Genomic DNA, 25,739 nt, shown 5'->3' with positions numbered 1-25,739 from the left:
GGACTCGATAAATACAATAATATAAAAGAGAAAATAATTCAGTCTTGTAAAGAGAAATATTTAGCTATTGCCAACATGTGGCTCAAGCAAGATTATAGATTCTATACAAGGGCATCAAGGATGGATTGGATACTATTTGAATCAAATGGATTATAAAATAGGAAACAGAAGATGTGAAATTACAGCTGAATCATTCAAGATATTTCCAAATAAAGATTGTGGAATTGACAATGAATTATTGTGTCATATATGTGGATTAAAATTAAAATCAAATTAAAGAAAAAGTTATGCCAGTGAGATATGAGTTTGAGACCCTACAACGTAAGAGTCATGAAAGGATCAGGAAATAAAGCATAGTGAAAAAACTTGAGGAACTAGAAGGAGTTGAGAGAAATTGTAAAAACAAGCAGAAAAAAAATATCAAAATTTTCTAAAGGACAAGTTTAAATGGCTACAGCACAAACTATTATGATACCCAAAGATTGTTGGATTCTTTGGTTAAAAAGGAGGCATGGAGGCTTTCAATATTAAGCAAGAAATAATAAGGATTATAAGAATCTCAATCAGAATGTTAACAAATAGAGAAAATTAACAAAACAAAGAAAAGGAGATGTTAAGATGACCAGAGACATCACAGGGAAATTTGCAGGTAATATTTGTAGATCAAGAAATATGGAACAAGACAATTTGACTGGTGTATATACTTATATTAATGGAAAGGAATGCATGTAAACATTCAGGACGAACTAGTCTATAAATTTCTCATGCAAGCAAAATGTCTACAGAGATGCTCAAGTAGCTAGGTCATGCTTGTCCAAAAGGTGTCTTATTCAAAAGCAACTGGACTTTGAAGATTCAGTTACCTTTTGAAAAGGTAACTTTGGTTTTTGCAAGCAAAGTCTAGCTCAGAGGTCGTATTCAGCAGGTTCTGACCAGTTCTGGAGAACCAGTAGTGGAAATTTTGAGTAGTTTGGAGAACCAGAAGTAACCTTCCCCTTGGAGTGGGGAGGGAATGGATATTTTACAGTATCCTTCCCCTACCATGCTTACCAAGCCTCACCACGCCCACCAAGCCATGCCTACAGAACCAGTGGTAAAAAAAATTGAATCCCACCACTGGTCTAGCTAGCAATATTTTTCATAGAGGAGAATCGACCTACACATGGAAAGAAAACTGTCGTATTAATAGGCAGGTTTCAGGAAAGGCAGGGGAACACAACATCAGATAACACACATTAAATATACAATGTATACCAAAAAGAGATTTATTATTGATTCACTAATTATAAGATCTTTAACTATGTAAATCACTCCAGAATGTGGACTTTATTAAGGATTATCCTTTTGAATATAAAGCTACCATAAAAGCTATATTAGAAGAAATAGAGTAGTTCTGTAGATGGAAAGAAATGACTCAAAGAATCAATGTCCCCATATCTATTTAGTTTATATAGCATTTATTTTATTATAATGGTAAGGTTCAGTGACAGTTGCCATCAAAATCAGAGGCTGAAACATTAATGATTTGAGAGGCAGAGATGTCTGACAGATGAAAATAAGGAAGATGTAGAAGAGATTATCATTATGAAAGTAAAAAAATTGAAATCCAGATCAATATTAAATTTAGTCAACTTCCAGTAAAAGACAAAGAAAGATGGCAGATACAGTATTTTTGCTTTTTTGCCCTAGATAAGCAGTAAAGAGACAAAGAAATCATAAAGACAACCAAGATAATGAAGGATAAGGACATTTCAGCCACAAAAGATCAGAATAACATTCTGAAGATGGTTTCTCATCAATTCACCAGACAGCAATTTATGCTGGCAGCAGCTTGTTTTTAACTGCTTCTCATCCTCAGGAGGTAAAAGAGAAAGATTAGGTCTAACAGCAAATCTAGAGATTTAGCCATTTCAAAGACTGGTAAGTAATGGTCTTTCTGGCAATAACAGTAAAGTTAGATGCTGAGAAGGAGTAAAGGAAAAAAGATAGATGCCTTTAAATTATGGATTGGTAACAAATTAAGACTTCCATGAATTTCAAGAAGAATTAATCTACTAGCCTTGCACTAATTAGATGGCAACCACTCCGTTGAAACAATTAGCAACTCACATACTTTGAACATCTAACTGTAAGAAAATAGCCTGATCTGACACAAAGCAATTTCTATATTCTCAAACTCTGATTTAATTATAATTTTACTGACTCTTCTGTCCAATTATGTGCTTCTCTTCAAAGAGAAGTAGCACTATAGATCAATAATTAGAATTACAATTCTATTTAAGGTATATCATCATTCCCAAGAGATGTTCCATCCTAAATGATTATGGATGTTGGTAGGCTATGAAATGATGGCAAAACTCATTTGTTACGTCTGTCAATTATTCCTTATTCATGTAAGAACAAGGAAGTCCATTTGGTCTTACCCAAAGAAAATATAGCTGAATGTTGATCTCTTAGCTTTGGTAATTTCCCCTGTCATGGGATCATTGGATACATACTTTCACTATGGGAAGGAGGGATTAATACTGTATATACTCGAGTATAAGCCTAGTTTTTCAGCCCATTTTTTGTGTTGAAAAAATCCCCCTCGGCTTATACTCGAGTCAGATTCCCTCTGAAAAAAAATGGCGTGGAGTCGCGGCCTCCGGCGGCAGCGACTCCCAACAGCCCAGCCGGGAAGGGAAAGGCAAAAAGCGCTTTGCCTTTCCCTTCCCGAGGCGGCGGGACTGGGGCGCGCCGGCGGTAGTGACTCCTGACTCAGGGGGCCTCCGAGGGAGGGGAAGAGAGTGACTCCTGCCTCCCGCTGTCATCATCATCTTCTTCTTTTGGGTTAGTGAATCAATTAAACCTTTCATGATAGTGAGATCGTTTCCCAAATTAATTATTTTTATTTTTGAAATTTACCAGTAGCTGCTGCATTTCCCACCCTCGGCTTATACTCGAGTCAATAAGTTTTCCCAGTTTTTTGTGTAAAATTAGGTGCCTCGGCTTATATTCGGGTCGACTTATACTCGAGTATATACGGTAATCTCATCATCCCATCATAATCACCATCATGGTGCCTGGAAATGAACTATAAAGATAACACTATAACAGATTCACCCCTCCCTAATCCAAACTTCAGTTAGAGTGGGTATAAGAAATGATCAAATGATTGTGGGAACAACTCTCTTGCTTTGGATCGCCAGATTTACACTTCCATAACAAGGTTATTGAAAGCAGCAGGGATAGTTTCAGGCCACAAATCCAGTCATTAAGCTATGTGGTAAGGAGGAGTATTACTAAAATAGTGAGATACCCAAATAATTAAAAAAAAAAAAGGAATTGACCATCCTCTGAATTGAGGAAAATGGCAGGCTGATGCTGAAGCAGAGAAATGTGACAGGAAGGCTTGCCCAGACCATCACAGTTTCTTCAGATAAACTGAAGAGTTTGTCCACATTTGTGCTGGAAGGCAGCTCCTCATGAGGAAACCTGAAGGCATGAGTAAAAGCATTAGGATCCATTTAATATTTCTATAAGAAAGATTAAGCTCGCAGTCTCAGAGACTGTAAAGTACACTGAATCTGCACATTTGGATTATAATTATTTAAAAGCTATAGAAATCTTCAGGGCAGCAGAGTCGTTAGACCTCCTGGTGAGTGTCCTTATGACCCAGAACATGAATAAAGAGAAATGGAAATAAATAAATACAAGGGTTCAATAATAAACTACAGCAAAAAATATATATCTTGCTACAAGTTTGGAGTATGAAAATTTAAAATGGATAAAAGGTTTAGCCAAATTTGGATTTTATTTTAATCCAGTTTCAAATTAAATGAAATAAATGAATAGCAGGTATTTCTGTGGAAAAGAGGACAGTTTGGGTTTTCCAAGAGAAATGATTTGTAGATTTGTCTATACAAAAAGAAAGAGATCTTCATTAAAGTGCATAGATTGAATGGGACTAAAAAGTTAAGAATAAATAAAAAGAAAGAAAGAAAAGACTCAATTTTGGTTGTTGTTTTCCCTTTTTGGATGGGGGGGGGGAAAGGTAGAAGGAGATGGAGGGGCGGAGGGAGGAAGAGAAGAGGCTATTATTAGGAAAGCCCCAAAAGAAAGGAGGAAAGAATTACTAACAGAGAAAATATCAGAAATGATAAAGAGATGTTACAAATTATGCTTGAGGATTTGATATTATTATGCCAGAGATAATTTCACTGACTGAATTTGCTAAGAAGAACCTGGCTGAAAGATTTGCAAATATGGAAGAGAAAATGAATAAATATTAGAAGAATCTACAATATGAGTGATTGGAGAAGTTAAACAAATCAAGGAAAAATGGAGATACCAGAAAATATGGGGAAATGGAGATACCAGAAAATAAGATGGAAATAACAACTAGAGAAATGAATGAAGATGTGAATGTGGCGTTATGGGAACCAAAAGAGGAAGAAATTAGTCTGAGTGAGAGAAATTTTGGAACCATGTGAGGGAGCCATTAAGGAGAAGCTCTAACAGAAACTAGGGAATGGGAGAGGAAAACGTGGGTTCAGAAGCAGACAAAATGCACAAAATATGAAAAGATAAAAAATGACTCAAGAGGTATACCTGCATACTTTGTCAGGAAGATGACACAAGTTATCCAACAATTCTTCCACACCCAGTTAATTCTGCCCAAACATTGTTTTCCTTTTGGGGGAAAATAAAATTCTCTGACCAGGTAAACTAATAAGGACATTCATAAGACTGAAAACCTTGTATGGATTTTTAGTTAAAAATTGTTAAAAATGACGGTTTTGATTTAGTTAATTAAAAAGGGTTGCATATGGGGAGAAGGGAAATGTGTATCAAATTTTAAAGGGGGGGAGGGAAAAACAAGCTTGTTTGTAACTGCTGCAAAGATCAAAATTTGCTTCTTTTTTTCTAATATCTTTTTCTTTTTTCTTTTATGCACTTTTTCCATCTTTTTCTTCACTTTTTTAGTGTTTCTGTTATCCATGTAAAAATATCAATAACATTTTTTTTAAAAAGAAAAGAAAAATGGAGCTTCTCATGTGAAGGGATCTGTAAAATTAAATATTTTCATTGCTAGAAAAGATCCAAGTTTTATAGGAGCATGGCAATAAGAAAAAAAATCTGCATAGGAATGAGGGAATTACTTGGTATTATTCACTCCCATGATTCCCTTCCCAATTATCCTCCCCACTTTTTTAAAATTAAAAATTTCTTTTTAAGTTATAAAGCTTGACATGTTTTATTTTTATAACTATGTTAACTACATAACTGAGACCATTACAGCTTACAACAAGGTTGTGAAAACCATTATTATGTCACCATAATTAAAGCTGCAGTTTAAAGTCTTGACTTTGTGGTCATATCATCTGGCATTACAATGCAAATGTTCAGGACTGTATTTTAATGGTATCATTTTTTCATAGACCCCCTGTAGTTTTTCACAAGCATGATGAATCCCAAGTCCTTTTATAGTCTTTATTACTACTCTTCATAATAATCAAGTTGGCTATACCTCTTTTTCACTGTATTCCCTCATGCTATTCATGAACATATTGATTTAGTCCTTCTACTATGCTCTTCTCCATTAGCTTCAACTTATCTTTCTTACTTAAGGTTGCTTTCTGCATGATTTTGATTTCCCACAGCTCATATTTTGTTTTAATATTCTTCATCACCCAGTCACCTGTTGAGATAGGCAGCCATAGAAACTGATCAAATAAATAAACAAACAAATAAATAAAAGAAACACAGTAAAGCAGAACCAACTTCTGGAAGCCATTCTCTCTGTTCTTTCTTCTTTTGGTCAGACTTAATAATAACTGAATATTATTATTGGAGGTACATAACATAAATCATCAATACCTCTGAAACTTAAAATATCACAATCTGTCTAATCATATTCCATTGCAGCAAGGATGGTGTACTGAACCAGTAGGGTAGAAAGTTGGCACACTTAAATGTACCAATCAAGAAACCTTCTCCATTTCCTGCTGGATAGCTTCTGTTGCTGTTACTATCATCTTTGCCAGAACCCAAAATATATATGATGGGATAAGCTCCCTAGTATCTCTTTCAGAGGTATAGCATATAAGCACATGGCTACAGGATTCAGTTCTCCTTGCCTCCAGATGATTAATTTTTATATCCACGCTTCTTGTTGCATCGTACAATCTAACATTTGTTGCAAATCTTTTGGACTCTCAGTCTTCAACATGGTATCATCTAAATACAAAATTACAAACATAGTTCACATGAACTTTAACATCATGACTGTATCTTTTAACATCATCTCTAGAATCACCAAAAGCATTCCTTATACGGTTAGCCATAAATAAATTGATCAACCAAAAGAAATAGATGGCTTGTCTTTTTCGAAAGAATTTGTTGCAGACTCCATTGATTCTCATAACTTAACCCCATACACATGCAAATTATTCCACAATTCAGACTGCTTTACTTTATTATATGCTTTCTTTAAATCAGCAAATAACGCAGCAAGCCTTGTTTCTCATCGTGAGAGTTTTCTTACAGATCTATTGAAAAATCAAAGTCTGGTCTGCACACTCCATGTCTGGCTTATCAGCATATTGAACTTTCCAGATTCTGTTTACTGCCACCTGTTGTGACAATCAAGGATTATTGATAGGGCCAATTCTAATTAAGGAAGAATATGTTATCTCTATTCATGGTCAGCTAGTGTAGATATGACTCTTAACCCACAAGGAGAGTTTTATAACAAGGAGTGAGGAAGAAGAATGAGTGCCTATTCTCAAAGATGGGTGCTGATAAGAAAGTTGTACTTTAGAGGACTTCCTGTTTGAAGGGCTTCGGCGACAGACAGAAATCCGCGATCTGTCTGGGCTCGCCGCTGGAGCGCCCCGAGCCAGCTGGTTTCGGGGCTAAGCCACCCCGTAGAGGTGGTGAAGAGGGGGGAGACCACCAGCAGGGTTGAGGAGAGCCGCATCTCTCCTCCTCAGCTGGCCATTACTCCCTTTCCTGAAGGCGGTTGCAGCGGTGGTCAGAAATGGCCACCACAAAGGAGAACTCGACCGGAAAAGAATGTGCAGGAGGAAGATAAGAAGTGAAAGTTTTGGCTGGCAAGGTTAAATTGTAAAAGCAACAACCAAGGTACCCTGGAATTTAAACTTACAAAAAATAACATCGCTCCCAAAGAAGAGTCGGAAGCAGCGAAGGAAAGTGAAAAGAGAAAGGTTTGGCTTTTCCCCCCTTCTCTCTCCTTCCCTATACTGACAACTAAGAGACTTAAATAAGAAATCGGAAAAATCCGCTTTGACATCAATAGGCAATTAAGCTGAAAATAAAACAAAATGCCAAAGGGATAATAAAGATTTCTGGACATTAAAAACTTTCTTTTTCATAAGCAGGAAAGGAGAGAAAAGAATAAGGGCAGGATCTGGAAGAGGGAGGAGACTGCCTGGAATTAAAAAGAATCTACAGTAAAACTTCAACAAGACTTCTAAAAGATACATTTTAACTGAAACTTTGTAATTAAATAGTAACCCCAGGAAGAGAAAGTGAAAAAAAGAGCAAAAAGAAACAGCTTGCGTGTATTTGGATTAATTGGTGATTTTGGATTCTTGGTTATTATATTTGAATGACTAAAATCAATCGGGTGGTTGTTTAAAAATTTATACAATGGCACCACTTCTGGATGAATTGAAAATGGAACTTAAAAAGTACAAAGAAGATGCACAAGAAGGGAAGGGCTCTTTTGGCTTCATTTTTCAATTCTTAGAAATGGAGATTTGGAACTATGAGAAACAACAAGAAACGACTGCAAAACAAGAAGACTGGGACAAAGAAGAAGCCATCTTTAATGAACAAGCAATTTTATGTGGGGAAGAAAAAGGAAAGGGGGGGAAAGAGAATGGAGAATTTAAGACTTAAAAAAACAACCAAAGAAAAGAAAAATAATTCAAAAAATAAGTATAATATTGGAAAGCAACAGAAAAGGGGAATACAGAAGAGAGAAATAGAGGTAGAAAGACAAGGGGGTAAAAAGGGGAGAGAGAAGAAGAGAGGGAAGAAGGAAAGGAAAAGAAGTTACAAAGGACCAGAGCAAGATATAGAGAAACAGGACCTATTTAGAGATAATGGGTGAAAATCTAACTGAAAAAGGGATTCTGTAAAGGTACATAAGATTGTATTGTTATATTAGTAATAGAAATAACTTTAGAAAATTGAAAACAACGTATGATTAAAATGAGGGATAAAATAGTATAATTTAGTGAAATGTTTGTGAATAAAATAAGTGAAATAAAATAAATGAGAAAATTGAATTAGGAAGGAATGGGAACATTTTAATTAGTTAATGTTTTATAAAATATAAGTGAAGAGGGGGGGGAATTAACTATGGAAAGCTTATAATTGTTCCCATAGAAGTATGATATTTAATTGAAAAGTAATGTTAAAGATGTTAAGACTTTAATGAATATTAATATTAATGATAGAATTGAATTGGAATGGAATGTTGTTTTAATTATATACATTTATATTTTTTTCTTTTTTTAAGAATACAGTGTGTATTTTAAGAATGTACCAAGCTGAATCTGAATGGAAGTTATGTATTATATTGAATGTTACAATTTTAGGGAAAAGATATAAAGGCGCCATACTCCAATCAGTAACTACAGGAGAAATTTTGTTTAATGAGAAAAGATAATAGATAATTGAAACAGGACAGACAAAAATATAAATACAATGATTTGAACTGAGATGAGATAATTAAAATAAAATTGAGAAAATTAAAAGAGGGGAGAAGCTATGCAGAAAATGTAAAATAGTAATAAGATATGGAATAGAATATAAAAATTAGTATGAACCTGAATTTGTGTCTGTACGAAGAAATGTAACCCGGGATTACGCTACTTTCAAAAAAGATGTTTTATTTGTATTTTTTTTCTCTTTGTGAAAACTCAAATAAAATTTACACACACACAAAAAAGAAAGTTGTACTTTAGAGAGCCTTATTTGTACCAACATTCATTTTCTCTTCAGTCTTTTGAGTAACTTTCCTCAGTCTAATGTGCTTCTGTTGTTCTTGACCTCAACTACAATGATTACCAACCATTCTGGTCAAAGCCATTTTGGTTTAGGAGTACAAGATTTGTTCAAAGCATCTCAATCACAGAATGGGTCAACTCATCATGGCCAACTCACTGTGGCCAACTTGCCATGAGGAAGGTCATCAGGGGACAATTCAACAAATACAAAAGTTGAATTAATTTTGAGGGAACAATAATAATAAAACAAATTTAATCCAGAAATATAAGAGTTACAATAATTTAGACGAAAATGTGGTCGTCAATGATAAAAGTAACTCAATGAAACAATCAATACAGCATTGAATTGTCCTGTGACAAGTTGTCCTGTGGAGAGCTGTCCTGCGATGAGTTGTCCTGTGGCATGTTGGCTGTGGCGAGTTGACCTAGACCCAGTCAATCACATCTGATTATTCAGTGGAAGACCAGTGTGCAAAAAAGCTATTCAAAACAAACAATTCTGGTTTCTTATGACAGATCAATAATATGATCTGATAACGAGCATGAATTTCATACAGAGGTGGTGGAAAATAGGTTGGAGCCCTGTGTGTTCGTGAGAGAGACAAAAGCAGATATGAGTGAAACAACCTTTCCTTCCTTCCTTCCTTCCTTCCTTCCTTCCTTCCTTCCTTCCTTCCTTCCTTCCTTCCTTCCTTCCTTCCTTCCTTCCTTCTTCCTTCCTTCCTTCCCTCCCTCCCTCCCTCCCTCCCATCCCTCCCTCTTCCTCCCCCCTCCCACTCTCTCTTCACCTTCTTCCCTCCCTCCCCCCATTCCTCAGGCTGCAGGGAAAGCTGTCACTTGAAATTTGAACTGGTCTCTTGCAGAACAGTTTTGAAAAGAGAGCATGAAATTAACTAGAGGGCCTCAGGCAGATCTAGAGCAATAGTTTGCCCATTCCTGGTGTAGGGCATATTAGCAATGACCTGAGAAATCTTTTTTTTTTTAATCTGACCTGAAATACTTGATGGTTTAGCTCCTTGTTTCTGAACCTTAGCCACTTTAAACTCTGTCGACTTCAACTCCAAAAATTTTCCTGCCAGTATACTACGAGTATTCTGGGAGTTGGTCCATACATCTTAGAATAGCTAAGCTTTAGAAAAACTGTTTTGGGTATATTGGGTATGTTGTAGCCTCCTCTTAAGGACATAACATGACATAATAATGACTTTTGTATGAATATTCTAAAATGTCCAATAGAACTGACTCATTCAGATTAAGAAGGTGAAGTGTGTGCTATTGAACCCAGTAGAGTTTATTTCCAAAGAAGTATGTAAAGGCTTAGCCTTATACTATTATTTATTTAATTCCATGTGCATTTACAGTGTAGCAGTATGCAAACCAGAAAACCCCTTTTTGTTCAGGATAATTCTCAGGCACTTGAATGACACAGCTGTAGCTGGGTCAATCCTTTCTTAACCAGCAGAAATATGTATAATCAGCTTTGGTTTTCCGATCACACATTTGCATAAATGCAACTAGTGAACTCAATAATCTCTGAGTAGTTTGTACACACACACAAAAATACATTATTTGGATGCCACTTGTTCCACTGGCCTATTCAGAAACACAAACATCTTTTCTATTGTATAGTCCACATTGTTCAAGGATATTTGTAAATGAAACAATCATAGGATTGATGTCAATCACAAGAGGCGCTGTTTGTAATCCAATTTAGCTGTCCCTTTCCTTTCCTTTCCTTTCCTTTCCTTTCCTTTCCTTTCCTTTCCTTTCTTCCTGTGTCCCTCAGAGCTACTTGCAGTCCCAGTTACTAGAAAATTGGCAACACAGTTCCACCACAACTGGAGGTGGGAAATTCACACATATATACACACACATCGACACACCATCAAGGCAACATCGAGTCTTCTAAAAAATAAAAAGTCTTCCCAACACAATCCACCTATCACCCCTGTGCATCCCACATGCTTGACCTATCCTTTCTATTATTTTACCATCACCTTTTGTGCACCAACCTTTATTCTACCAAAACAGTGTTACCTACAATCACTCATAAGATATAAAGGTTTTCTAGGGGTTGGAAACAGTGGCACCATGCCTTCCTTTCATTATCAGAAGGTTCTCAGCAAGAATTGACCAGCTCATATGTCTCTGATTTCTGTGTGATGGTGCATGTTCTGCCACTCTGAACAAGAAAATTCTCCGGTACAGAGTTCAAAGGGACCTTGTAAGTCATCTAGTCCAACCCCCCCACCCAAGCAGGAGACCCTACACTATTTCTGACAAATGGCAGTCCAATCTCTTCTTGAAAGCCGACAGAAATTTCAAAAACAAACCGGAGTTTGCAGAGCTTTAACGAGGACTCAGAGTCTAAAGAACTTCTTTGCTTCCTGCAAAGAGCACATCCCCGAGGGCTGGTTTTTATCCCTTATGGGAGGGGCAATCACCTTCTAGACTTACTCCTGAGTTGCCCTTGCTGCTTCAACTGCTTTCTTCTTCGAGCAGCCCTGCGCACACACGCACTGGGCACAGGCTCCCCGGGGTCCTCTGCTTCACTGCTGCCAGACTCCAAAAGCTCCAAAGACAGCACCCTACTCTCTGATAGTCCTGGCCCCATCCCTGCATCAGATGCAGGACCCTCGTCCAAGTCCTCACCAGGCTCCCTGACTGGTTCCCTTTCGTCCTCGCTGTCAGAGACCTCTACCGTCTGCACCTGCTGCCGGCAAACTACAACACTCTGATGTCTCTTTACAGGACAGCTATTTGCTTTTAGTTGGCTCTTTCAGTTATGTGTACAAGATTTTAATATTACATTGTTCTGACCCAAACCTGGTTCCAAAAGAGCAAACACAAGATAAAGGCAGCAGTATAACAGTTTTATGTTTAAGCTAAGAATCCTGTTTCTTCACAGATAAAAGGCTGCTTCCAACTAATTAGCTCCAACAAGAAAGAGCCTTGCCAAGTTTTTTCAAGGCTGCCAAAAAACAACAGTCTTCAAATACCAACAAGAGTCTTCAAATACCAACTGTAATGTCCACGAGGCTGAGTTCAAAACGTCTTTTCCTTCTGCAAAGAAGGTTAATTTCACAGCTGGCTTTTATCTTCTTGAAGGAAGGGGCCATTACCTTGCAGCCTTACTCCTGAGTCGCCTGTGCTGTTGTAACTGTTCTTTCCCCCAAGCAATCCTTCGTGCATGCACATTTGGCACAGGCTCCTCGGGAACCTCCTCATCACTGCTGCCAGCCCCCACAATCTCTGAAGGTCACTCACTAATGGTCCTGGCCCCTCATCAGAGTCATCGCTCTCCTCAGCCATCTGCACCTGCTGCCGGCTGACATACATAGACATTCTGTGGCTCCAGAATTCTCTGTCTCTCTAATGCTGATACCACTTTAGGAATTGGAGAAGGAGCCTATAATAATAATAGTATTCCAAGATTTCTCTTCTCTTCTCTCCCCTTGTCTCCTTCCTCTCCTCCCCCTCCTCCCTTCCCCTTCTCTTCCCTTCTCTTCTCTCTCTCATTAGCTGGACAGCTCTGTCAGGCAGCATCATTTGATGGGTGCTTAAATGCGTGAAAACAATGTGAATGTTCCTAACTGGAATTTTGTTTGTAGTTTTTTTTTCTATTTATACTAATCATTTTCATTTTCATTGTCAATTCTTGGACACTGTTGTTGTATTATTCTGCAATATGTGTAATAATTATTGGATGCTAATATCCATGGATAGTGTTGTGGTGGCCCGCAGAGCTGGCAGCAGATTCAGACAGTGGGGAGGAACATGGGACAGTCCTGGAGTCTGCGAAGGGCTTGGACGAGGGATATGTGTCCAACACAGAGATGGGGTCAGGGCCATCTAAGAGTTATGTGCTGACTCCGGAGCCTCCAGAATCTGACATCAGTGAGGCAGAGCAGTGCGCGCTTGTGCAGAGCTGCCAGAAGCAAGAAAAGTTAAGACAAAAGGGGTAACTCGGGAGTAAGGCTTGGAGATTATTGTCCCCCCGCCATAAGACATAAAGAAGGAGCAAAGGGACACGAACCTTTGCAGGAAGAAACTTTGTTGATTCTGGTTGGTTTAAAATCTAAGCTCCGTATTGACTTTGTGCTCCGTTTGGCCTTGTACAGCTAATTGGCAATTTAGTCATTGGCAGCTTTTCAAGGGAGATAAAGGTGGGTGCTTATCAGCCTTATCCTGAAAGACTGTGGCAGACTTCTGTTGGATTATTCATAAACTGTTTGGGACTCATTACAGGCGGTGAATGCATATAATTCACAGCCGTTGAAATTTAAAAAAAAAAGGTTTTTGGGAACAGTGTGTGATTGTTACTGTCTCAGGAAGCCTTGGTCAGAACAGATATTCAGGGTTAATATCCAGTTTCTTTCAATTAAGTATCTGCATTTCTTAATTACATGCTGCTTGATTAGCCACTAGTATAACTAAATAATATAAAATATACTGCATTTCCTGCTGTTTCCCCTCTCCAATCCATTACTATGTGTCCCTTGGGTTCTGCTGTCATATGAAAATGCTGACATGCACAAAACAAACGGCATTATTTAATATTAACCATTTAAAATAATGTCATTCTTTGTACCCTACAACTGTGGAATTTTGTTATTGGCAGAAATGTTTTTCAAGGTCATTAACAGCTTTGCAATAGCTGAAAGTATATCAAATCAACATTTCTGTCCATGGGCAACCATAGACTCCAGGTAAAAGTGAGGCACTGTAGTTGTTAGAAATTTTGGTCATGAAACAGAGTTAGAATTCAGGTAGCATTAAGTTATTGCTACTTTTATAACAGAAAGTAGAAATATATGAGGAATGAAATGTATTAGACAACTGGTCTCTAAATCCCATAAATACTCATTTTTCTAAAAGTCCTATGAAAGGATTTACTTCCAAGAAAAAGATTAGGCTGTTAATGAACTACACAATAGAAATCCTTTGAGTAAACTTTACCAAAATTAATGTGTTCAAAAAGAATGCCTACTGGATTTCATTTCTCAAAACATTATTCAAGTGACCACATTAGAAATAGGTAGGTATTTGATTAATAAGATTAAAAACAATAATATTTGCAAAGGCAAAAAGCATTTGTAAAAAGCTATTCAGATGAATTTCAAAGGTGACTTCAATTTTCTTTCCAATAACAAAGGAATCCTTTTTAACATCAGATGTGTGTAGAAGCTCAGCATATCTATTTATCCCTTTGGCTTAATAATTCCATGTCCGTTGTAGCATGATCCTTCAATAGAAAAATAAGCATATGTTCAAAATAAGCATGTGTTTTATTATAACAATTGAAGCAATCTCATACTCAGTCAGGGCCTTATCAAGATCAACATTTTGAGAATGATGGCACAAACATTACTATAAGCTGAATCTTCTAATTTGGCTACTGTCCTCCTTTTTGGAGAAGCTTATGGATAAATAGTGAGTAAAACATGTGATGGGAGAACTTCCTTTGTGCTCATGTTGTCCCAGTTTCTGTCAACCTAGTAGTTTGAAAGCACATAAAAATGCAAGTAGAAAGATAGGGTGGGAAGGTAACAGTGTTCTATGCACCTTTGGTGTTTAGTCATGCTGGCCACATGACCACAGATACATCTTTGGACACCGCTGGCTCTTTGGCTTTGTAATGGAGATGAGCACCGACCCCTAGAGTCAGGAATGACCAGCACGTTTGTGCAAGAGAAACCTTTACCTTTACCTTACTACATAGATAGCATATTTAAGTTTCCTGTGATATAGTGGAGCAAGACAGCAATGGAATTCTAAAGATTTCCAAAATTCTATGCTCTGGCTTTGGTATAATGACAGGTTGGTAATAATAGCCTCCCAAGTGTCCAAACCTTAGTGGGAAGATGGATTGGTCCAAAGCTGGAGGTAAAGGAAGTTTGTGACCTGAATCTAGCTTTTATGACGTGTTGTTTGGCAATTACGCTATGCTTCAGTGTGTTTTTCCTTCTGGCAAGTAAACAATCTTGTCTTCTCCCAGAAAAATTGCTGCTAAACAGGCCATATAGATCTAATTGACTATAGGTCTATATGGTCTGTTATCTATCAAAGTTCACCAAGTCCAGTTTCCTGGCTTCCTTGTACCAAATACAGCCAAGTCCTCTGTAGTGACTCATACCATCTCCATCACTGAAGAATTAGGAGAAGGACAATGAAACAAAAATGTAAATTGTCCTCCTTGACCTTTTATAAGTTGCCTGCCAATTGAAAGTCAGGGTTGCTGCAACCACTTTCTGCCATTTTTTTTTCCTTTGTTGATCTGAACTAAAGCTGCAGCAATAACCTATAACTTTGAAAAAGCTGGGTGAACCGAAAACTCAGAGCACAAGCCTGAAATTGGTTTCTTTGTGGAAGTTTCCTCCTGGTTACTCATCATCAGATCCTGAGAGAGAAAAATATAACTGATCAAAAGGAGAAACTGTCTTAGTCTGACTGACATTCCCCATCCTCTAGCGGAGAAGGTGGATTAAGACTGTGCAACGTTCAGAAGAGAAAATTAAATGATGATTGGTATTGAAGTTGACTGAACCAAAAGACAATTGAAGCAGGGGCTGGATGAGTGGGAGCTACTATGATCACTGGTATGAAGGAATCAAAACCATAGGTAGAAGTAACTCTATAGCAAACAAAATTACCTCAAAAAGGCCACTCATTTAATTCATATTGTACACCATGCTGAAACTAGTGGATCTTCAAGTCTTAAGGCATTTAGAGACCGATATGATATACTGAATCCAAAAAAAAAAACCAACACACCCAGAATCCCTTTGAAATGTATAAAAATATTTAAAAGTACCAAGGAAGAGGCAGATCTAAGTAGAAGGCCCAAGAAGCATTTAAACAATGTCACTGGGAGCATAATAAAATATGTACTTCTGCAAAGCAAACATGATCTGTTGATTTGATTTCTGAGGTTCAGGACCACTTAGAATCACTTTCCTTGTCAGTTCTTTTCCTATCTTAAGTCAGGCACACATATTTTAGCGGCTTGCATAATTTCAACTTCTCCTTTCTTGCATTTCAACTTTATATTTCTTGCATTCATTCAATTGGCTTGCTGGCTGCAATAATCAGCCATCTGTATCCCTCACTGCAGGCTTTTCTTGAATTCCCTTGGCTGGCATCTGCTGTTTCAGAATGTCCCCACTGAATAGCACAATTTTATTTCTTTTGTGGTAGAATAGTTTTAGACTTGGGGTTACTATACAGGTTCACATTTTGGGTGGGATTTATCTCTTCTACTCTGGGGACTTCACCCAGAAGGGTTTTTTTTTCCTGATGCACACTCCCTTGGGTCTAAGAGCATAGCTTAAATTTTAACGTTTTATCAGTAAATAATAAACTTGTTGTATACTATATATATTTATTTATTTGATGTATTTGTATCCCCCGGAGTCACCTTATCGGGGAAATGGACAGCATATAATTTTAAAATAAACAATAAATAAATAAATAAATAAATAATATTTTATATATTTATACTAATATTATTTATTTGATATATTTATATTTGCTTCCTATGTCGAAGCATCTCATAGCAGTTTACAATAAAACAATATTAAAATCCTAAGTAAAATATACTTTAAACTAGCATAAGACAATATATGGTAAGAAGCTAAAACATACCCACTGAAACGCTTGCAGGTTTTGGAAATATTATTCTATGCGGAGAACTGGATGAGCTGGCTCTTTTCTTTTATGTATACTGAGAGTGTTTGCACCAAGACAATTGCTTTGGGTGTCCAATCACACTTGGCCAATAAAGGATTCTATTCTATTCATTCTATTCTAAAAAGGTGGACCCCATGAGAGGGAATGTTATTTTTACAAACAGCCACTAGATGGCAATCATCACCTGTCAGCATACTGTACTTATCAAGATTGCTTTAATGAACAGTTGTTCATTAAAGCAATCTTGTTAAGTACAGTATGCTGACAGGTGATGATTGCCATCTAGTGGCTATCTCTAAAAGTGAAGGGGACAGATATTTGTAGCTGTATACATTATTGGGAACAATTAAAGACAAATGTATATCATATAGACACCTAACGTTTTGAAACTGAGATCTCTGGCTAGAGAACATAGGCAATAAAAACAGCTGCATTACCATTTTCCTGAAATGTGAAATGAGTTGAAATGAAGAAATTGGAGAGAATTCCAATAACCAGGTGCCATCTCACGGACACATCTTGCCCTGACTAGTTTCAGAAGAGAGGCACCTTAAGCTGAAGTGAAATTGAATCCCTAGGAGCAAAGCGAGTATTCTCCTAGGGGTTTGCCTATTTATATGCTACATCCTTCAGACAGCTGCTCTGCCATGCTTAACATGACTAAATATATAACCTCACATTAGAATCACATTGTAAAGCAGGCAACCTCCAGTTCCTGTCTCCCATAATTAAATTAAACAATTCTTTTTGTTACTCTGTAGAATAAACTGAATTTGAAAATAGGATAGTAAGTAATGATGCTTCCCATAATATTAAGTGAATTTATTCATAGTGCAAGAAACAAACACAATCAAATAATTTGGGTGTTTACGCAAGTTTATTTGGGCCTTATGGGCCAAACTGAGAACCTTGAAATATCTTGGAAATGAACAGCAACCCGGTGGACTTAATTCAAGATGAATATGTCCTCTGTTGAATATTTCAAACAAGCATATACCATTATATTTTGTATCAGTTGAAATCTCTAAATATTTTTGGAAGATGCTACTGCTGTAGCAACAAGTACTAATTAAGCTTTGAATCACTTCCAACTTTCCCAGGAAAGAACAGAGATGGTCCGCCAGCCAAAATTGGGCTAGCATGTTCTTTGCCTAGGAATCAAGGGGCAACATCGTATAAGTGAATTATCTCTTTTTGAGCAAACATTTGATTGTATCCTGTGTAGAATTACACTTGTGATATGGGTGGTTATATACATCTGATAAATAAGGGCAACTTAACCCAGAACATGTACTCTTAATACTAGGTTCTGGCAACCATTTAAAACAGTCACAATGTCAAGTAAGGAAGACATAATAGAATTAATTATTGTCAGTGCATCGCCAGGATGTTTGTTATGGCAGCCAAAGCACAGAATGTTATTAATATCAAAATATGTTCTTTTAGCAAATAGTAAGTATATCAGCCACTCAGTAAGATGGGAAAATGATAACGTAATGAAGAAAAGACAGAGCAATTCTGCTCCTATTTTGGCTGAACCTTTTTCCTCAGGAAGATACGAGTTCCATCAAATAAGTGTCACGAGCAAACTTAAGGGCCTGTATTGAACCTTGAGACTGACAGAAGCACAGTACTTATTTTTGGAGCATGGGACAGATCAATTACATCCTAGGGAATTAAAGGAACTTGCTGATTGCTGTTCTGAATATTCTTATATTATTTATTTAATCAATGTGGACCGTGCCTGACTCTGAGTTGATTGTGAACAGCTTGCAATATAGACATAGAAGAATAATGGAATAAAGAGAACTGGAAGGTCTTCTAGCCCAACCCCCATGATGAAGCAGGAGAACCCTATACCATTTCAGACAAGTGGCTGCCCAGTTTCTTCTTAGAAATCTCCAGTGAGGGAGCTCCCACAACTTCTGAAGGCACGCCATTCTACCAGTGAACTGGTCTGTCAGCAAATTTGTCCTTATTTCTAGCTGGGCTCTCTCCTTGATTAGTTTCCATCCACCATTTCTTGTTCTGCTGTCTGGTACTTTGGAAAATAACTAAAAATAAACTAAGAATAATTTTTAAAAATGGACCCAGAAGAGTGAAACAAGCAAATGTACCCTACACCAACCAAAATTAGCAAAGGCATTAAGAAATTCTGGAGAAATTAGTGAAATGGTAATGGCAGGAGGAATGCAAGCTTTAGCCCTATCTTCAAAAAGAGAAAAATGGAGGATCCAGGGAATTACTGATGAATCGGTCTTGACATCAATAGTTGGAAAGATTCTAGAACAGGGCATGAAGCAATCTTGAAAATACTGCAGTAAGTACCAGAACTCAACATGGAATTGTTAAGATTAGACGTTGCCAGCTCAATGATCTTGTTTTATTTCACTTTTGGTCAAGTACTGTAACTTCCTTAAAAGGTAATTGCAATGTTGTAATGTCTGAAGCTGTGAAATGAGAACTACAGCTTCCCAGACCAGACAGAACCATTGTCTAAACAATATGAAACTCTAATCTGAAGGCTGGAGAAAAATAAAATAAAACGACCAATAATCAATTGATTCAAAAAGGGGAAAGAAAGATCCTTAAGTTTAGAATCAGTTCAAGTTTATCCATTGCATGATGAAGGTCTTTTCATTGAAGAGTATGGACTGCAATGATCACTGTGGTAGAGAGCAATTATTTTTTTCAGTTCCCAGTCTAGTCTGAGAAAAAGAATCTTACTCAACTAGTTTCTGTGTCTAAAGGGGAAGTAGAACCTGGTTTTGCTTGCTTCTTGTCTGGCATCTTAGTCACTACAACCATACATATATGCAAATAAGTGTGCGTGCATGCACACAAACTCACATGCATATATACATGGAACGCAAACACACAAATCTATACATACATACATACATGTAGCAAGCAGATGTGATCTTGTTACTTGTCTATAATGAATCAACTCATCCAGGACTTTTTGCTACTATATAGTTCTTAAATGAGGAGATGATTTTTCCTGGAAGAGTAGAGATTTACCGCCAGGCCTGGCCTGACAGTTGAAGAAGTTTTATGCCTTGAGTTCACTAAAGTATTTGATAAAATACTCATGACATCCTTAATAGTGTGGTTAACAAAATAAGGTCCAGATGACTTATCAATTAAATGAATACACATAACTGGCTTGAAAACTGGCTTGGAAATCTTATTCGGAGCTAGAAACAATTTGTCAACAAATTGGTATATCAGGAAATTCAGTCCTGGCTCCTCTACACTTCTACACTACACTACAGTTTTATTAATGGTGTGGATGAGAGATGGAAGAAATGCTTATCACATCTTTACATGTGGATAGTAGATAGTCCAAGTTAATGTCCAAGAAGATAGAAAAAGCAGTCTTGATAGGTCTCAGGAATTGACTGAATAACAGAATGAAATTTAATGGAAGAAAATGTAAAGTTAAATACCTAGGCAACAAAAGTCAATGGCATAGATATAATTTGGGATGGCAATAGAAAATTTGATAAAGATTGTGCACCAGTTCTTGATTACAAGATAAAGATGAGTCAGCAATGTGAAATGGCTACAAAAATGCAAATGCAGGGGATCAAGTACGCCCCTTTTTGAAGAAGTCCTTCCTGGATCCAAGTATTTTAAGCAGCTGCAATTCTACTCTCCAATCTTCCTTTTCTAGGAAGAAACTATTGTTGAGACAAGAGGCTGAGCAGTGTTGCAGAGACCCTTATTTCAAATTGGTGATCCAGTAGAATCAAAGATTGATCTCACATATGTTGCCTCCCAACATTCCTGCCATTACTGCAGATATAAAAAAATCTACCCAACATTTAAATGTGATTTAAGCAGTTTGACTATTCACAGCATCCTACATCATGACACAAGGTATAAAGTATCTGACATTAAAAATACTCTATATGTAAATATAAAGTTGCATATGAAAAATATACTGTGGCCCTTGTAATTTTAGAAAGCAAGTGCTGGATGTGAATTTAAAAAAATACCTTATGGTACCCATGTACAGAAATTGTAAATTATAATTACAAGACTTTAAAATAAAGAACACAAAATATCTGATTCCAATGTGTAACACTGATATGGAGTAAATTCTGCCTGACACATCCTCCTTAATAACTACTTTCCTAACAGGTGGTGGCATTGATATCTGCAGGACCCGCTATAAAAATCTTCTTCGTGTTAAAATATCCGTTCCAACAAAAACAATCATAACTGCAGGAATTGCAGGTAAAAACATTGTAAAGCTTAAATATTATTGCCTAATTTACCCCAGTGAACAGGACAAGTTAAAGGCTCACTTAGTACCAGGAAGCCATCCTTTGCTTATCTACCATGTAATTTTAAGTCCATTGCCAATAGATGTCAGTGTTATCACATCTAACATATAGATTTCACCAATGAGTTTAATTGTACTGCTTGACAACAGGACCACAATATTTTCTTCACTGATTCTCAAAATTACATTTTTTATGAAAACATTTTCTGCCACTCAACAAGAGTATATTGTAATAATGTTTAGAAAGGTCATCATTCATAGTATTCTGCTTATATTTATGTGTATTTATGTGTTATATTTATGTGTAGCATCTGCAGCACCAAGGCCAGCGCACCCAGGAAGTTCTGTATTTCCATTCTCTCCCAATAGAGAGATGTGGTGTGTGTGTGTGTGAGAGAGAGTGAGAGAGAGTGAGAGTGAGAGTGAGTGAGAGAGTGAGAGAGTGAGAGAGTGAGAGTGAGAGTGAGAGTGAGAGTGAGAGAGAGAGAGAGAGAGAGAGAGAGACGTACACCTCAGTAATTCATTTAAAAATCTTGAAATCAATTCTTCTTCTGGGATCAATTCTATTGTACCTAATATTAAATAATATTTTCAGTAATATTTTAAACCTTGACTCTCTTTTTGGTCACAAGGTTGAAATACACTGTTAGATTAATGAAGAAGATGCACCACAGTACACATTCATCTAATATTGAGAAGAATGTACCCATCATCCAAATAAACACAGTTTTGTGTGTATCCAGACAAATGAAGTTCAGTATTATTTAGAATGTCCATGTACTAATTGAATATTCCGCCACTAACATTATTTTCACACTGACAAGGCAGGTTAGGCAGCTAATACATACCTATCTTCAATGATACTCAATTCTGATATCCTAATATTGTTATAGCAACTGATGGAAATACAAATTAAAGACACAGCTATTGAGACACTGCTGAGGACTTCTGTCATGGTCCTTTTATTTTCCAGAGAAATTCTGTTCAGATCTGTACAGTTTGGGTATGCATCCAATATACACTGGATTATGTACACATTCTTTTCTAAACACTAATGACAGAGGTCTTCTTGTCATATTCAAAATTATTCCTTCTAAATTGATTCTCCATACCTTTTCAACTCTCCTAATAACCACTGATACAAAACAAATCATATTGATATTACCATTCTTCTGCCTTTGCCATAGCAAAATAATTGTGATTTCTCAAAAAGTTGGTTGGTAATGTAGAGAAGCCACTGGTTGCTACTTACCTTCTGAAAGAAAAACTGTGTTGTTATAACGAAGACATCAAAGCCACATCTGGTTCTCTTGAGTTCTTCTTGGACACAATTGAATTTTCTGACTAGTTCATCACACCTGTCCTTCATCTGCTGGATGAACTGTCGTTCTGGCTCTCGTGTCTGCAACTCTGGCTTTGTAGAAAATCCATTTCTTGGAACAGAAGACTTTTGTTTAGGATGTCCTGCAAGAAGCAATCAATCTCCATGTAACATCCACATAATGTTTTGTTTTATATGTAAGAATGTAGCTATTCACAGTCAGGAGGTGGTTGAACTGACAATAAACTTATCTTTTACGGCAGCCACATATTAAGAGGAGACTGGTAGCATCTTTCTACATCATGAATTTTATTAAAAGACATAATTTAAACATCTGCAAACCTGCCATGCCTTTAATATGCAATCATTAAGCTATTCTATCTAATATATTTCTTTCTTAAACAAGAAAAATGTCACGATGAAAAAGAGTTTTAGGTTGACATGCTTTGCATTTTCTTTCTTTTTTTTTTTTAAAGAAATAATTATTACTCGTGCATTGGTGGCAGTCTCTGAGGCTGCTGTCACAAAACTTGCCAAGAAAGAGAAAGAGGTGCTGTAGTAGCAACAGCCTTGGACAGTACAAGTAATCTTCTACTTACAACAGTTCATTTAGTGACCGTTCAAAGTGCACTGAAAAAACTGACTTATGACCGTTTTTCATACTTACAACCATTGCAGAATTTCCATCGTCACACTGTCAAAATTCAGATGCTTGGCAACTGACTCACATTTATGAACTGTTGCAGAGTCCAGGGGTCATGTGATCACCTTTTGTGACCTTCTGGCAAGCAAAGTCAATGGGGAAGCCAGCTTCACTTAACAACCATGTTACTAACTTAACAACTGCAGTGGTTCACTTAATAACTGTGGCAAGAAAGGTCGTAAAATGGGCAAAACTCATTTAGCAAATGTCTCAGCAACAGAAATTTTGGGATCAACCGTGGTCATAAGTCAAGGACCACCTGTAGCAGCCAATAAGGCAAAGACTTGGATAGGTCATCATCGTCTTGCAAATATCTAGGATTCAAGTGTAGTTTTCAATCTTTTCCATAACTCTTGTACCAACTTTCTACAAGAACACTCATGCAAAACTCTACACTAGAACTCTCAAAGGTGCTTTTTTTTCTTTGTGGTTTTTTTTCCTGGACTTTCTTTGCCTTTTTTTTCTTTTGAAGACATTTCACTTCTCATCCAAGAAGCTTCTTCAGTTCTAACTGGATGGTAGGAAGGGGGAAATAGAAGGATGTGGTGGGAATGAAGGAATGATGGGGGAGCAGAATGGAAGAAATCATTCCATTCCCCCACCACCCCACCATTCAGCCAGAACTTCTTGGATGAGAAGCAAACTGTCTTCAAGCAAAAACAAAGAAAGTCCAGTTGCCTTTTGAGGGGAGGGAAAACACACCTTTGGCACAACCTGGATGACTGAGAATCTTCATAGACAGCTACATTAAAAGCTTCTTTACAAACCTTGGGCCATGCTCTCTTCTCACCCAGAGGAGACTCTTCATATTTTAGATACACAGTTTGCATTGCAAAAGAAAAAAAAATCTTTTTCTCCTCCTCCTCCTTGAGTGCCAGGAGACCGAGATATCTGAGAGCAACTTAGGCAAAGATGGACATACAAATGCATGATTGAAATGTATTTGATCAAAGTGCACATGCAGCTGTTTAAGTTAAAATCTTAACGCAGCACCTATGTTTAGTTTTGTTTGTACTGATTCATTTCACACATCTTGTTAGTCAGGGAACTTTCTAGGTTCCTTCACCACATGTGCCCTGTTTTTCAGCTGGTGGTTCACTGTGAATTTAGCATTCCTAAAAATAAAATTTAACCAGAATTCAATGTTGTTGCAGGGTGGATTTCTCTGTTCCTTCTCATTTCCCTTCCCCCCACCTGCTGTCGGTCCTATTCCATTTAGCACTGAACATGCTCAGTCCTAATTTATCTGCTTCACAGTTTCAGTTTGGGCTTTTTTCTTTAAATATCTTTCTATCTTTACTTTGCTAAATCGTGATGTTTTCCCCAATCTGTTATTGCTTTCTTCTTGTGTGTAGATGGTGCTAGTATGATTACTTAAACCAGGGAACTCATTTCTGAACACCAGAAATAAAGAGATTAGGAGTAAACACAGAAAGGAATCAATAGATTTGGAGACAGGCATTTTAGAAAATGTGTTTATCTGTCATATCAAGAATATAAATATTGGTGCTGGAGCTGATGCAGGGGTTTAGAATTGGCCTTTCTTCCAGAAAATCAAAGGCTGCTTCAAAGACTTTCCATATGCTGGAAAATCACGCCACCCAGCTTATCTCTCTACAATTAGCTATTTGCATGAAACCATGCAGAGTGGATTCAGATAAATGCCATATAACTCCTTATTCTGCAGCATCTTCCTGAAAGGCTTTGTGCGAAACCGTATTACAATAATCATTTTACTGCCCAGTTAATCATCAGCACAGTTTGATTAGTGATATCTAGTTCATAAAAGGGGAGTGAAGTTGATTTGTATTTGTGTCTAAAAATTACCCGTTACCAATATTTCTTTGCAAAAGTTTAAGCCCCGTGATGGTAATTGCAAACTTTTAGATTTTTTTTAGTACAGGTGTAGGAAGTTAGCACCCATCCCTCTCCTAGAAAATTGAAATGTCCTAGGAAATATTAAAAAGGCAGAATATCTCCCCTAAAAAGAGTAGAAACTCAGAAGCAGAAACTCACCTCAGAGAGGCAGAAACTCAGCCCCCCCACCTTTGCTAATGGGCCATTAAGGCCTAGGCCAGAGTATTCCACATAATAAAAGCCTCTACCCATCTCACCACCTGGTCTGGGGAGATTGTATCAGCCAACACTCAGGCGAAGCCATGTGGTCAGATAAAGCCTACAAAGTTAGTTAAGACCCCCGCCCCTGGGAGTCTGACAGCCAATGGGATACATTTCTTACACAGGAACAGGAAACACTAAGATGGGGCCCAACAGAGGTTATAAAACTAAGGGTCTCTCAGCATCTCAGCCCTTTTTCCTTCTTTCTTCATCCAGGGCATGTGATCCACCATTAAACCATCTTTCCAAACAGCCTCCATGTTTCCAGTGTCTTACTTCCCCACTTGGAACTGAACCCAGATGGACATTTCTTCCAACACAGATACAACAGTTTCGACTCAACACAGTTTGTTTAGTGACTGTTCAAAGCAGGGATGGGATTAAAAATTTTTAACAACTGGTTCTGTGGGCATGGCTAAGTTGGTGGGCGTGGCTTGGTGGTCATGTTATTGGCTGGGCGTAGCCAACTCAATATCACTCACATCGAGGCACGCATCTCCTCGCCTGGCCTCTCATGACTGTGGGGAAGCTGCAACAGTCATAAGTGTGAAAAATGATCACAAATCACTTTTTTCAGTGCCATTGTAACTTTGATTG

At 37.3% G+C, this 25,739-nt stretch overlaps 1 protein-coding gene across 1 annotated transcript in view; it reads right to left on the bottom strand.

Moving 5' to 3' along the window:
* The window catches only part of MTUS2 (microtubule associated scaffold protein 2), a 331,241-nt gene that overhangs the window by 40,911 nt on the left and 264,591 nt on the right, over positions 1–25,739 (bottom strand). Inside the window, exon 7 of the mRNA XM_087966329.1 lies at positions 22,253–22,464. Within this exon, the coding sequence (XP_087822455.1) occupies positions 22,253–22,464 (212 nt within the window). The remainder of the gene's footprint in view (positions 1–22,252; positions 22,465–25,739) is intronic.

Source organism: Notechis scutatus, chromosome 5 (genome assembly GCF_049901735.1).
Source record: "Notechis scutatus isolate UNSWTSFEM ecotype Mainland chromosome 5, rNotScu1.2, whole genome shotgun sequence".
Lineage (NCBI taxonomy): Eukaryota > Metazoa > Chordata > Lepidosauria > Squamata > Elapidae > Notechis > Notechis scutatus.
This window is presented reverse-complemented; position numbering and strand designations above follow the sequence as displayed.